This window comes from Taudactylus pleione, unplaced genomic scaffold, assembly GCF_031769625.1.
Source record: "Taudactylus pleione unplaced genomic scaffold, aTauple2 ptg000259l, whole genome shotgun sequence".
NCBI lineage: Eukaryota > Metazoa > Chordata > Amphibia > Anura > Myobatrachidae > Taudactylus > Taudactylus pleione.
In genome coordinates this window covers 8,257,395-8,271,198 of record NW_028284661.1, presented here as the reverse complement: position 1 = coordinate 8,271,198, position 13,804 = coordinate 8,257,395, and the positions used below count along the sequence as shown (strand labels likewise).

Here is a 13,804-nt window from a genome sequence, read left to right as displayed (position 1 = left end):
TACACCCTAACATGATGATGCAGATTTAAAACAATTCCTTTTTTCTCTGAACACTTTTTGGTGCTTTCAGCAAGATAAAGACATTTTTATCTTTTAACACTTTCATTACTGCAACATGTCATAACCACTTGCTCTTCCTTGCAATAACATTTAAACAGCTTTGCAAACAATTTTTCTTCCTCACCAAGGACAAAGTCTACTCTTTAACTTTTGATTCCGCACACTTGTGCATCACCTTTTTCACAAATGCAGAAACTTTTCTGTTCACACCACATTTCATGACAGACCTTCATCACTCACCGCTTCCTTGTGTTTCACACAGGTGAGTCCTGTCTTGTGGTTTCCATTATGCTGTGCATCCATTATTTCGTGTTGACCTCATGTGAAGATATGATTATGTATAGATCCTTATACTTTTGCTATAATCCACATTTTCTGCATATATCTTTTGCATATATCTGTGTGCTTGCGTTCTCCACCATATTGTGATAACTTGGGGTAATTAGCTCAGTAGAGAGGTCAGTGGTGCAGTGCCTAGGTGCATAATAAGGGTCCACATGCAGCTGTTCATGTTTAAATGAAATAAATGGAGCTTTACTGTCAGTATTCATGCACAAAATAACAAACAACCTTGCTCCACATACAGGGCACTACCTAATTTTTTTTAACTCTGACTATAATGGACAGCTAGTCTACAAAATGTAATACAGTCTCTCAAAAGTCTCAGTCCTGTCTCTCACAGATATAAACCGCACCTCCTGGCCTTCACACAAAGTCTCTCTTGTAGTTCTTCCTGTCTCCTGCAGGTATGGGCACTGGCCTCCTGGCCTGGCTTGACTGTCACAACTTCACTCAGTCATAGAGATTTTGTAGTCCTCCTTGCCCCATGCAGGTCCGGACACTGGCATCCAGGCCCCCACTGGCCTCCAGGCACATTGGGCTCTGTAGCTCTCACAGTCCCTCTTGGACTGTCTCCTTTGGCAACCTGACAGGTCTGTTTCGTTAGCCTCATCTGAGCTCTGTACGTAAGGCAGCCTCTAATTGTGGTCACAGTTGCAATTTTAACCCTGTGTGGGCGGATTCCTCCAGTCCCACACAGAATCCATGGCTCACTATCGCCACCTAGCTTGTTTATATATATATATATATATATATATATATATATCAGTGAAAATAAACCGCACACAAAACATCAGTCATGATGCCATATGGGTGCAGGGCAAAAAAACGTAACAGATATATAACCACTACCTAGACGGAAGTGGAATCCAGCCAGCACACCGTTTGAAAAATAATATTATTTATTTTAATATCCCATAGCGGGATGAAAAGCCATCACATAACACTCAAAAAGTATAATGGTACTTAGCATCAGGTATCGATATGCATAGGGGGAGCCATGCTCTGAACCCCAACATTCAGAAGCCCCAACAGCTGTTTCGGATCCTCCTTCCTCAGGGGACTGCTGTAAAATGCCCTTACAAACCAACAGCAAATATACCCAAAAATCATTACCAAAATAGACAACACATGAGCACTGAGACTCACCAAATAATCGCGTCACCTGGCACATAGGAAACCCGCTCCCAACAGACACAAAGTCTGGACACAGCAGCCGCTCATCGCCATGCTGAACGCCGGCGGGCGGTACCAATGTGACCACGACCAAGTTCCGGGGAAGGCAACAAGGTTCCTAGTAACCGGAAGTGACGCGACGCCACTATTCCAAAAAAATCAGTAACATACAGATCAAAATAAATGGTGATTGAAGCTGGGTCTTCTATCCGGTGCTAACACTCGTGTATACATTTAAAGAATATCAGGCTTACTAGAACATATCATCATAAATTACTGGTTTGTAGCCATGGCAACCATTTTTAAATGGATAAACAGAATAGTTGCTAAGTAACAACATATACTGGCACCCATAAGGCAGATGCACCACAATGACCCAGCCACAATCACTCAAAATAAAAACACAAAATATACAAGACAAACAAATATATATAATAATAACAAACAAACAGTTATGTATACCATAGATAATAGTAGAGAACATATGCTAGTTAGGATTACACTAAGGTAACTAGGATTATAATGGTCGCAAAAAACGACCAAAACCGGATCATACATATATATATATATCTTATAGGGATGATGTTATATTTTCCAGAAAAGTTTGGGGAAGAGAAGATTTTCTCTTCACATATAGAATGAATAACTCTCAGTCTCCCAAACTCCGCCATCACAGATCAGGTTTTAAGGATATTCATGCTTGTCCATTTGGTTAAATCAAATTGACTGAGGTACTACTTACATCACCTGTGCTCAAGCGTGGATATCCTTAAAATTTGGACTGTAATGGTGGAGTTTGGAAAACTCAGGCATAACTGATCATCCCCCATGGAGACTTATAATTTGTTTGATTTGTTTAATTACTGCATAAATAATGATATTGACGTTGGTATGACAAGCCCAAAAGTGCTACAATAAGCCATGCCTTAGTGAAAGCATTAACTTAACTATAGACCAGTGGTTCTCAAACTGTGTGCCGTGGCACCCTGGGGTGCCTGGGGACACTTGCAGGGGTGCCTCAGGTTGGTGGTCCAGCACCAAAAAAAATATTATGTAATGTAAATATATGGACAAAACAAAAGCGCAAACCTGTCCACCACATAACTGAACCTAAGGATCACAGATAAGCACAATTTACTTCACATTACTACATTTTTTTCTGAATTTCTTAATAACAAAATTTTGGCTTAGGTGTGCCGTGAAAACAATGCTGATACTCTGGGGCGCCCCTTATTCAAAAAATTTTGGGAACCACTACTATAGACAATCATATTAGTATGCAGCAGTTCTTGCAAGATACTGTACCTTCTTAATGTTTTTATTTTATTGTAATATAAAGCTATTTAAACAATTGTCACATTTTAAAGACAGTATTGTGCATCCACATTTGTCTTCTGTCCTTGCATTTTCTTACACCCACTGACAGAATAACTTTTAACTTCAAACAAAAATACCCCCTAAATAAATCTGCAATTACTGAAACAATTTTCAACTGCAGTGAGAAACTTTATTGTGAAAAGGAAATAAATGAATTGAATTAACTAAAACTGTTTGCTATATAATAATGTTTCTGCAAGCGGTCTTAAGAGAACAATTCTGATCCTTGAAATTGTTGTGCTGTCTTCCAGATTATTGCAGCTATTGAGCAGTGTTTCTATTATTATGAATCATCACAGTCAGGAGTCGATGAAAACACAAAAACAACAGCATCCTCCCAGCTATATCCTGGTGTGTATAATGGCGATTTGTTGATGTGTTCACAGTGTATATAGACATCTTGTACTCATGTTTGTTTTTCCATAACATTTTTAGGGATATTTGTTATTTGTGTTGGATTAGTTTACAAAGCTTTCATTTTTTAATCTGTGCCTATGCCTTTACGTAGATTTATTTTATTGTGCAAAGTTGTTTAGTGTACCCTGATACAGATATGCGGTAAAATAATTTGTCATAGATATTCATGCATTGCATAAATAGTTTACATAAATTATGTATATTAGCTGGAAATAAAGTTGTTCTATTTACATTGGTTAAGAAAGTATAAAGCTATGTCAGAAGGGAAGCTGATGCTTCGTAAAAATATAGATGTAGAATATGGTTCTATGACCGTCAAAAACAGTTTGCCATTTTAAGCATTCAGCACACAGAAATAACCTTGTGCATAAGACTACCTTCAGGCATAGACACCCTAATATTAGAATTCAGGCTTTTCATAGGACTGCAGCAAGCCTATGAGTGCTCAATGCTCTTTATAATTGCATCACACCATAGTATAGGTATATTCCACCAAAAGCTCACGAAGGCAATTGTAGTGACATTATACATACAGTAGTGTTTATATAATAATATCTTGAAAGCCCTTAACTATCATGATTCATTTACAACCACTTTTATTTTCTAGAGAAACATTGAAAAGTTTGCTTCTCAAGTGGTAGAATGCTGAACTGTAATGTTTAAAGTTTTGGAGAAATATTTTGACCTCCCAGCAAACTGTTATGCTTCAGGTTTCCGTGGGCATATCCAAATTGCACAAAGTAGGCATGAACTGATTGGTGTGCTGGGCAACCATCTAGTTTACCAGTGCAATACCAAATTGATGTGCAGTACATTTCCAGTTAACTTGAGGTTCACAATGGCTTTTTAAAGTAATGCACAGTATAACATTGCCAGGTAAAAGTAGGATATGATATGTACTGAGTGCAAAGCCAAACACTTTAGTAAACCAAACTTTTACCAGCCTTTAATGCTCTTGCACCTAAGGGTTTAACCCTTCATTTCTTATGCTTATTTCAGTGTTATCTACATAGTGCAGTTAGACAGTATGTTTCCTGCATAGACTGCATTTGGTGGCTCCAGGATCAGTAATCTTCATGTCATTTCTCCTGTACATTTGTATACAGCTGCTATTAAAATTAAGTATTATAAGTAAAACACACTTGTATACATACAGTTCTCACCCCGCTGGTTGTGTCCAAGGATATTGGACCTCATTCAGAGTTGGTCGTTGTGGCCGCTCGGTCGTACGCAACTGATGTTCGCTAAACTGCGCATGCGTAAAATTCGCAATGCGCGTGCGCAAACTAGCTATTACGATTAGAAATTGCTCCTCTCCACAGCCAGGTCGTTAGTTTGAGTGACACAATGAGCCGTTTGTGGGTGGTACCAGGGGAAGGTGCTTGTGAACGGGGGTGTGGAGATCCGAATGCAGGCATGACTGACTATGCGAGGGGAGTTTAATGGGAGTGCATAATTAACAAAGTAGTGTCTTGGCACATGTGACATGGGTGGTTATTACACTGAATAGATCGTAGTGCTTAAGAGATGGTATGGTCAACCTCTAGCTCTGCGATCAGCTCCGATGGATCCCGATGGTCTCGATTAATCCTTATATCCCCGGAGATGACGTGTGTTGCGATCGAGAAGGGGGCGTGTATTTAGTCTTACGACCGCTTCTTACCCTCGGTCGTTCAGCTAGCGAACCCATCTTAGTGACGCAACTTACGATCGCGTCATTTGCATATCCGGCCCCTTCCCCCTACGACCGAGCGGCCGCAACGACTAACTCTGAATGAGGTCCTTTATCCTTATAAGATAGTGCAGTAGCAATGTATCTTATGTTCTCCAACCACTTTAGATGTATAATTGGCCATAGGTTCAGAGACTAGAGACAATAGATTTATATGTTCTGAATATTTGCAAATTTCTTCTTAGATAAGGAGTGTGCACCAATTAGCTGTTAACCAGATATGAAGTGTATAATGACTTGTAAAGCATGGAGCAAACCTCATAGAGTGCATCCTCACTATAGTAGGTAATATCCTTATGTGACATTACCTTAAGTAAAATATACAACCACATTTCACAAAGAAGTATTTAACATATTTTGAAAAATAACCATTTTACCTATGGCTTTTTTCTTTATACATTGTGCTTTATTTATTTTTTTGCTGTGTTTCGGTATTCACGGTAAAAAAAAATAAATGAAAAACATTATTATTAAAAAAGAAGAAAATAAATTTTCCATGAAGGAGAATGTTAACATCAATAATTATCTGTGAAATGAATGTCTAAAAGCCGCATGTGCAATATTCACCTCACCTCACTTAACAGAGAGGTTCCCTGTGTGGTTGGGGGCACAGTTGTCTGTAGTCTATATTCGGAGACCACACATTCTTCAAAAGAACCTGCTGCACGCAGAGAAACATGTTAAGGGTACAGCGCTTCTCACCTCTCAAACTGTTGTGGTCACTGAATCTACATTGGTATGTGGACAAGCTCTGTACTACTGTATCTTGCCCACTGACAAAAGAAAATATTGCTATTCTGGACAAGCAGCACACACACAGCCAGCCAAGGAGAGACCAGCACTTCTCACATTTGTTGTTACAAATTACATAAAGTGCACTTCCATCTCTGCAGAGCAAAAAATGGGACAAACTGCATCCGGTATTGAATCAATACGTGACACAGCAAGTTGCTCCATATATATAAAGAGAATCAGGTGGCACTCACGAAGACTTTGCAAAATTATTTAACCAACGTGTTTATTCAACGTTTCAGGGTACGGCGACCCCTTCTTCAGGAACACACATAATAACAAAATGATAACAACAGTGAGATTAAATACCTTATACCTTGTGCTCATCACGCTGCCTCCAACTGCACTCCCGCTGGCGTTCAGATCATCTATTTCCGATCGCGGCATCCGGAAACTCTTATATTTATGTGTGTGTGTATATATATATATATATATATATATACACACACACACACACACACACACACACACACACACGCTTTAAAAACAATGAAAGTACTCCCAGCACTGTCAACGTTTCAATGTCAAAACAACATTTTCGTCAGGAAAATTGTGGACACTGAATGAGATGCGTGTGCCACATAACTGCTGATGTATACTGCATGTGTGTATTCCAAGGAGCACACAATTCTGTGAATTAGCAGCTCCACCATTTTGTGAGTGACAGCAATCTCAGTGTGCTGAATCTGCAGTTAACCACAGGGTGTGATGGCATACCATATCTGTATTACGCAAGGAACATGTCCATTAAGGTGTCAGCCTTAATGATCATAATGTCATTGGTTTTTGAAATTTTAGTTGCAGAAATTCAATAGGTTTTGTGAAATTTCAGATCAAGAAGCCTTAATGGAATTTCATTGCTTTTTTAAAATGTATTACCTATCAGGCTTTGGAGGAGCAAACCAGGCCACCTGCATGGGAGAAGGGCAACAAAATGGTACATTAGCGCAGGTGGAGGAAGGTCAGCACACAGGAGGTGTTTTGGGTATGCACCAGGAGAGACTGCTACGGAAGTGGGCTGCAGGAGTGTGAGGCAGCGGCATGCGGACAAGTGGCAGCAGTGCACAGGGGTGCTGGGATGCATCTGAGAAAATAAGACACAGATGCATGCATGAATCAGTGAGATCCATCATCTAGCGGGGGCTGATGCCACAGCCAGAGGAGCCCTTTCACTGGGCCTCCCAGCCGAAGCATCAACCCTAACCGCTAGTCAGCCCACGCCAGGGATCCCTGGGGAGTTGGGAACCCCCATATAAAGGAGTCCCCTCTCCAGGGCACCCCAGGCCTAGGCTAATAGCCCATTGCTATCCCCAGCACCCTGGGGCGGTGGGTTCCAGGTTGAAAGTGTAATGTAGTGTGAAAAAACAGAAGTATAATTTTGTCTTTTGCAGTAGAACTACAGGTCCCAGCAAACCTCCAATGCATGCTGGTACTTGAAGAACCACAAGTACCAGCAAGCAAGGCATTAATGGCCCGCTGGTACCTATAGTACCCCTGTAAAAGAAATATAAAAAAAAACACCAATTGTTTTATTGTTTTACACCTTCACCTGGGGGGCAGCAGCCTCTAAGCTCTTTTTCATGGCTGCCACCTGCCCCAGGACTTCCACGGCGACTTCACCTGGAGGGCGCCACCCATCCAGGACTTCCATGGCGTCTTCTTGCTTCAGCAGGTCTTCTCTCCTGCTGCCCTGCTGACGGGCTGGCCGGACGGTGCCTCGCGCTGGCTTTATTTAAGCCAGGCGAGGAGGCTGGGCGATGACGTCGTGAGCCGTCATTTGCTCGTGATGGCCATCTTTGAATTTAAAAAATTGGCGCTGATATATATATATCAAATTTAGATCAGGGCACTGAGTTGTTCATTGTCCTGGTATCTTGGTGGTATTTTTAGGGTCATTATCGTGCTTAAAGTTGGACCACTAGGGTTAGGCACCCCCTGGGAGGGTTAGGTGTAGGCTGCGTGGATGGGGGTTTTAGGCACCCCTAAGGGAGGGTTAGGTCCTTTTTAGACCTGTGGAAACTCAACATGTTTGTCAATCCCATATAGTTTTGTATGGAATCAATTCTATCCTAAAAGTCACAGCAAAGGATTTTTTCTCATAACCACAGATCTCCAAGATCCTAGCTTTCAACTTCTAGTGGTAGTTCAGCATAGGAAGTTTCTCGGTTACTAGAGCAGAACACAGCACTTACTGCACAATTCACCTGTCTGCCTTTTGACCTGACAACATCTCTAAGTGCTTATAAAAATATAGATGATGCCTCATAAACCATTGCTGCAGTCGCCGTTCTCACAGTGCCAGGACCTCTGCTCCGAGTATTTTTTTTTTTTAGCAAAAATGCATCTTAGCTGCAATCAGATGTGACCATTTCATAAGACTGCACTGTTTAATTTTATATGGGACACTTGTATATCTGTATATGACTAGACGCACGCTTCCATTGGACACACCATCCAAACTTGCACCTTCCCTATGCTAGGTGCAGTTATGGCCTCTAGTGTAAGCAATTAAGCGTATGAGTTTCCAACCAGTTATGCCATTTGTCCGTGACACTCCTTAACACCAATAAGAGAGTGCACCTTTGTGGATCTGAATAGCCACCTTCCAGTCACTGCCCAGGAATGCCTAATTCATTTCTGAGACCATACATCTCAATCGCTACTGCGATTCTGTGCGTGCACAACGTGTGACACAAAGTCCACATACATAAAGGATATCATAAAACAGTATTTAAACTTCACAATATTAGCCAAAATACAATATCAGATATACAGAGATGATGAGAGAGAGAGAGAGAGAGAGAGAGAGAGAGAAAGTGGGATGTGTGGATGATGGGATGGCACATGTGCTTTATCCAAATCTCATGGTTCAAAGATAAACTAAATTTTTAAAGTGAGAAAACTCCCATGATGCTATAATTCTGTAATACTAACGTAATGCATCCAATACTTCACATACCTATCCATCCACTTCCTTCATTACCCCAACTTCATCAGACATTACTTGCAATACTGTTATAAATATGTAAATCGGATATTGTATACTGATTGCTAACAAAACATGGTAATAGGGTAAATAAACTTAAATGCTCTTTCTCAAATATGATATCTATTAGTAAAATAGCATAACATAAGCTGATTCCAATGTCTAACAATATCATCATAATACAGACCTCACAATGCTTCCAGAATACAGCCAGCATTCACTAGGCCGTGCTATTGTTCAGCACATGATTCAATGGGGGATAGAAATGGATGGATGAGGATAGCATGAATACCTTTGTTTAAACCACATGGTGGCGGCCATATTAACAAGCTGCAGCCTCCATTCCACACACGGTTATTAATTATAACAAGCCTATTTGAACTATACAGTTGATTAGACTAACTAAAGTCTAGGATTGTAACTATGATCACAATATTAGTAATTCACAACCTTCATTGAATCAAGCACATGGTTCAAAGCCTGATCACCAAAGGGAAAAGCACATGGCAGTCCCCATTCTCCTTCAACAAACCACAATCACCACCTGACATCAAACTGAAATATACACATTCTACAGATTCCATTATATTTATAATATTTCAGAAGGTATAAATTATCAATCAGTTCCATCTTAATTCTAACCACACCATATTACAGCTAAACCACAAGAATGTAACACATTCCTATGCATTCCAGGCTATACTATTGTTCCAAGCACATGGTTCAATGGGGGGAGGGGCAAGAATCACTTGGAATCGGCCAAATTAACAAACTGCAGCTTTCATTTCACACGGTATTAATTATAATAAGCCTATTTAAACTAGGGGTGTGCACCGGCCACTTTTCGTGTTTTGGATCTGGATCTTTCTTCGTGTTTTGGATCTGGATTGGTTTTGCCAAAACCACCCTTCCGTGTTTTGGGTTCTGGGTTTTGTGTTTTGGATCTGTATTTTTTTGAAAAAAAGCATAAAAACAGCTAAAATCACAGAATTTGTGTGTTTTTCTGCTCCTATGCTATTATTAACCTCAATAACCTTAATTTCCACTCATTTCCAGTCTATTCTGAACACCTCACACCTCACAATAGTGTTTTTATGTCCGAAAGGTTGCACCCAGGTAGCTGGATGACTATGCTAAGAGACACGAGTGGGCGGCACAAACACGTGGCCCATCTAGGAGTGACACTGCAGAGGCAGACAGGATGGCAGTTTGAAAAACTAGGCCCCAAACAGTTCATAATGCAAATAAAAAAAAAGAGGTGCAAGATGGAATTGTCCTTGGGCCCTCCCACCCACCCTTATGTTGTATAAACAGGACATGCACACTTTAGCAAACCAATCATTTCAGCGCCTGGGTCTGCCACACGACTGTGGCTGAAATGATTGGTTTGTTTGGGCCCCCACAAAACAAGCTGGCAATTAATCTGTCCCTGCACAAACTGGCTCTACGGAGGCAAGATGTCGTCCTCATCCTCCTCATCCACCGATTCCTCACCCTCTTCAGTGTTGTGTACATCCTCATCCTCCCAGAGTATTAATTCGTCCCCGCTGGAATCCACCACCACAGGTCCCTCTGTACGTTCTGGAGGCTGGTCTCCCTGGAAGAGTTGATAATTAATTTTTATGAACATCATCTTCTCCACATTTTGTGGAAGCAACCTCCTATGCCTTTCGTTGACAAGGTTCCCGGCTGCACTAAACACTCTTTCGGAGTACACACTGGAGGGGGGGGGCAACTCAGGTAAAATAGAGCCAGTTTGTACAGGGGCCTCCAAATTGCCTCTTTTTCCTGCCAGTACAGGTACAGACTGTCTGACATGCCTACTTGGATGCTGTCACCGATGTAATCCTCCACCATTGTGTCAATGGTGACAGTATCATATGCAGTGACAGTAGACATGTCAGAAATTGTTGCCAGGTCCTTCAGTCCGGACCAGATGTCCAAACTTGGTCCTGCCTGCCCTGCATCACTGCCAGCGGGTTGCTTAGGATATCTAAGTTTTTTCCTGGCAGCGCCAGTTGCGGGAGAAAATTAAGAAGGAGCTGTTGACGTGTCACGTTCCGCTTCAGCTGACAGTGTTTGCACCTCTGCAGGCTTGTGTCAGCCGGAAAGAGAGACACCACATAGGCTTTAAATCTAGGATCGAGCACGGTGGCCAAAATGTAGTGGTCTGATTTCAACAGATTGACCACCCTGGAATCCTGGCAAAGCGAATGAAGGGCTTCATCCACAAGTCCCACATGCCGAGCGGAATCGCTCCGTCTTAGCCCCTCCTTCACTTTCTCCAGCTGCTTCTGCAAAAGCCTGATGAGTGGAATGACCTGACTCAAGCTGGCAGTGTCTGAACTGACTTCACGTGTGGCAAGTTCGAAGGGTTGGAGAACCTTGCACAACACGGAAATCATTGTCCACTGCGCTTGAGTCAGGTGCATACCCCCTCCTTTGCCTATGTCGTAGGTGGATGTATAGGCTTGAATGGCCTTTTGCTGCTCCTCCGTCCTCTGAAGCATATAGAGAGTTAAGTTCCACCGTGTCACAACCTCTTGCTTCAGGTGATGGCGGGGCAGGTTCAAGAGTGTGCTGGCTCTCCAGTCTTCGGCACGCAGTCACTGAATGGCGAAAGTGGCCAGAAATTTTTCGGGCCACCTAAAGCGTCTCCTGCATGCCCCTGCCACTTTTCAGAAAATTCTGCACCTTCAAGTTTATTGTGTGAGCAAAACATGGGACGTGCTGGACTTTGCCCAGATGTAATGCCCACACAATATTGGTGGCGTTGTCAGATATCACAAATCCCCAGGAGAGTCTAAGTGGGGTAAGCCACTGGGCGATGATTTCCCTCAGTTTCTCTAAGAGGTTGTCGGCGGTGTGCCTCTTACTGAAACCTGTGATACACAGCGTAGCCTGCCTTGGAACGAGCTGGCATTTCTGAGATGCTGCTACTGGTGACGCTGCTGTTATTGCTGCATAAGGTGATACATCTACCCAGTGGGCTGTCACAGTCATATAGTCCTTAGTTTGCCCTGTTCCACTTGTCCACATGTCCGTGGTTAAGTGGACATTGGGTACAACTGCATTTTTCAGGACACTGAGGACACTTTTTCTGACGTTTCTGTACAGTCTCGGTATTGCCTGCCTAGTGAAGTGGATTCTAGACGGGATTTGGAACCGGGGACACACTACCTCCATCAATTGTCTAAATCCCACTGCACTAATGGTGGATACCGGACGCACGTCTACCACCAACATAGCAGTCAAGGCCTCAGTTATACGTTTTGCTTCAGGATGACTGCTGTCGTACTTCATCCTCCTCGCTAAGGACTGTTGGAGGGTCAATTGTTTAGTAAAAGTAGTGGTGTTCCTACTTCCTCTCTGGGACGATGAACGACTCCCAGCAGCAATGGCAGCAGGCGTAGCAATGCAGTATCCTCCGGAGGAATCCCGGATAGGAGAGTCAGTCATGCCAGTGACATGGCCTGTAGGACTACTTCCGATCCTGACTAAGGAGGAAATTGATGAGGAGGGAGGTGACAGTGTGGTTTGCAGGCGCTTGGATACAACAGGACAACAGGATTTAGGTGTCTGTCATGATCCAGTGCAAGAATTCCTCTGGAGGACGGTGAGCCGAGGGGTTCGGGTGACTAGGGAAGTGACTAGAGTAGGTCTCCTAGTTGCGGCCAAACTCAGGTTTGGCTAGACCTGCCCAGAGGCGCAGAGTCTAACTCACTTGGTGGTTTTCTCCAGTGACCCCTCCAATTGGGATTTGGTCTTCAGCTGCACCAAGTGAGCAGGTCGCGGTCCTCTGGACAGGTACCTGGGAATGGCAGAAGACCGGAAACTATAAAGAATGCAATAGCACTGGAGGTGAATGGAATGAGTGAACTCTGGAAATAGAACTGAATGCTATAACACAGGCATGGACTGGAAACAGTTAAGTATGCAGAAAAACACAGACATATACTGGGGATTGCTAAGGCAAGAGCAGAGTGGACTCAGAGAATATATGGGAATGCTCGAAATGATTGGAGCTGATTACCAGAGACAAGACACTGAGCATAGAACACAGACATATACTGGAGATTGCACAGACAAAAGCAGAGTGGACTCAGGGAATATATGGGAATGATGGAAATGATTGGAGCTGATTACCAGAGACAAGACACTGAGCAAAGAACACAGACATATACTGGAGATTGCACAGACAAGAGCAGAGTGGACTCAGGGAATATATGGGAATGCTGGGAATGATTGGCAGAGACAAGACACAAAGAGAAGTCAGGCATACACTAAGAGAGTGCTAAATGCAAGTGCAGATTTGCACTGAAAAGACACAGGGCAGACTGTCACAGATATGAGCTGGGAAGTCCAGCTGTGAGATAATTAATACCAGCAGGTAATCTGACACCTCAGTGACACAAGGAAGCTGCAATACTAGCAGCACATATACAAAGACACACAGACATAGAAAACAAAACAGTCTGGATACTGGGAGAGAACTACTCTCAGACTAAGAATAGCTTGGAAGCTAATACTGGAAACTGGAGAACTGTGAACAGGCTGAAGTAACTCTCTGAAAGATTAGCACAGAGCAACGCTGGTATCACTGGAACAGAGAAGAAGTTGAACAGCAACTTCCTGGAGTTCTGGAGGCGTATTTATACCCAGGGGTAGCAGATTACTGGAGCACAGCATCAGCTGACTGAATCATGCTACCATAGGTTAGGAGTACTGTCACATGAGAGGAGCTGTCATGGCAGCGCCCATGATGGGAACTCCGATCCCCAGCACACAGAGCCGACCATGGAAGCTCGCAAAAAGCACCTAAGGTAGAATACTCAGCCCCACATCCATCACTGCACCAGACGTCTGACCGCAAGGAAGTCAGGGGAAGCCGGCAAGGAGGTGAGAGAGGCCGATCCTAGACTGAA

At 42.8% G+C, this 13,804-nt stretch overlaps 1 protein-coding gene across 1 annotated transcript in view; it reads left to right on the top strand.

The window, feature by feature from the left end:
• TBC1D32 (TBC1 domain family member 32) overlaps positions 1-13,804 on the top strand; it is a 484,474-nt gene that overhangs the window by 111,807 nt on the left and 358,863 nt on the right. The window contains exon 12 of the mRNA XM_088481005.1: positions 3,204-3,303. Within this exon, the coding sequence (XP_088337131.1) occupies positions 3,204-3,303 (100 nt within the window). The remainder of the gene's footprint in view (positions 1-3,203; positions 3,304-13,804) is intronic.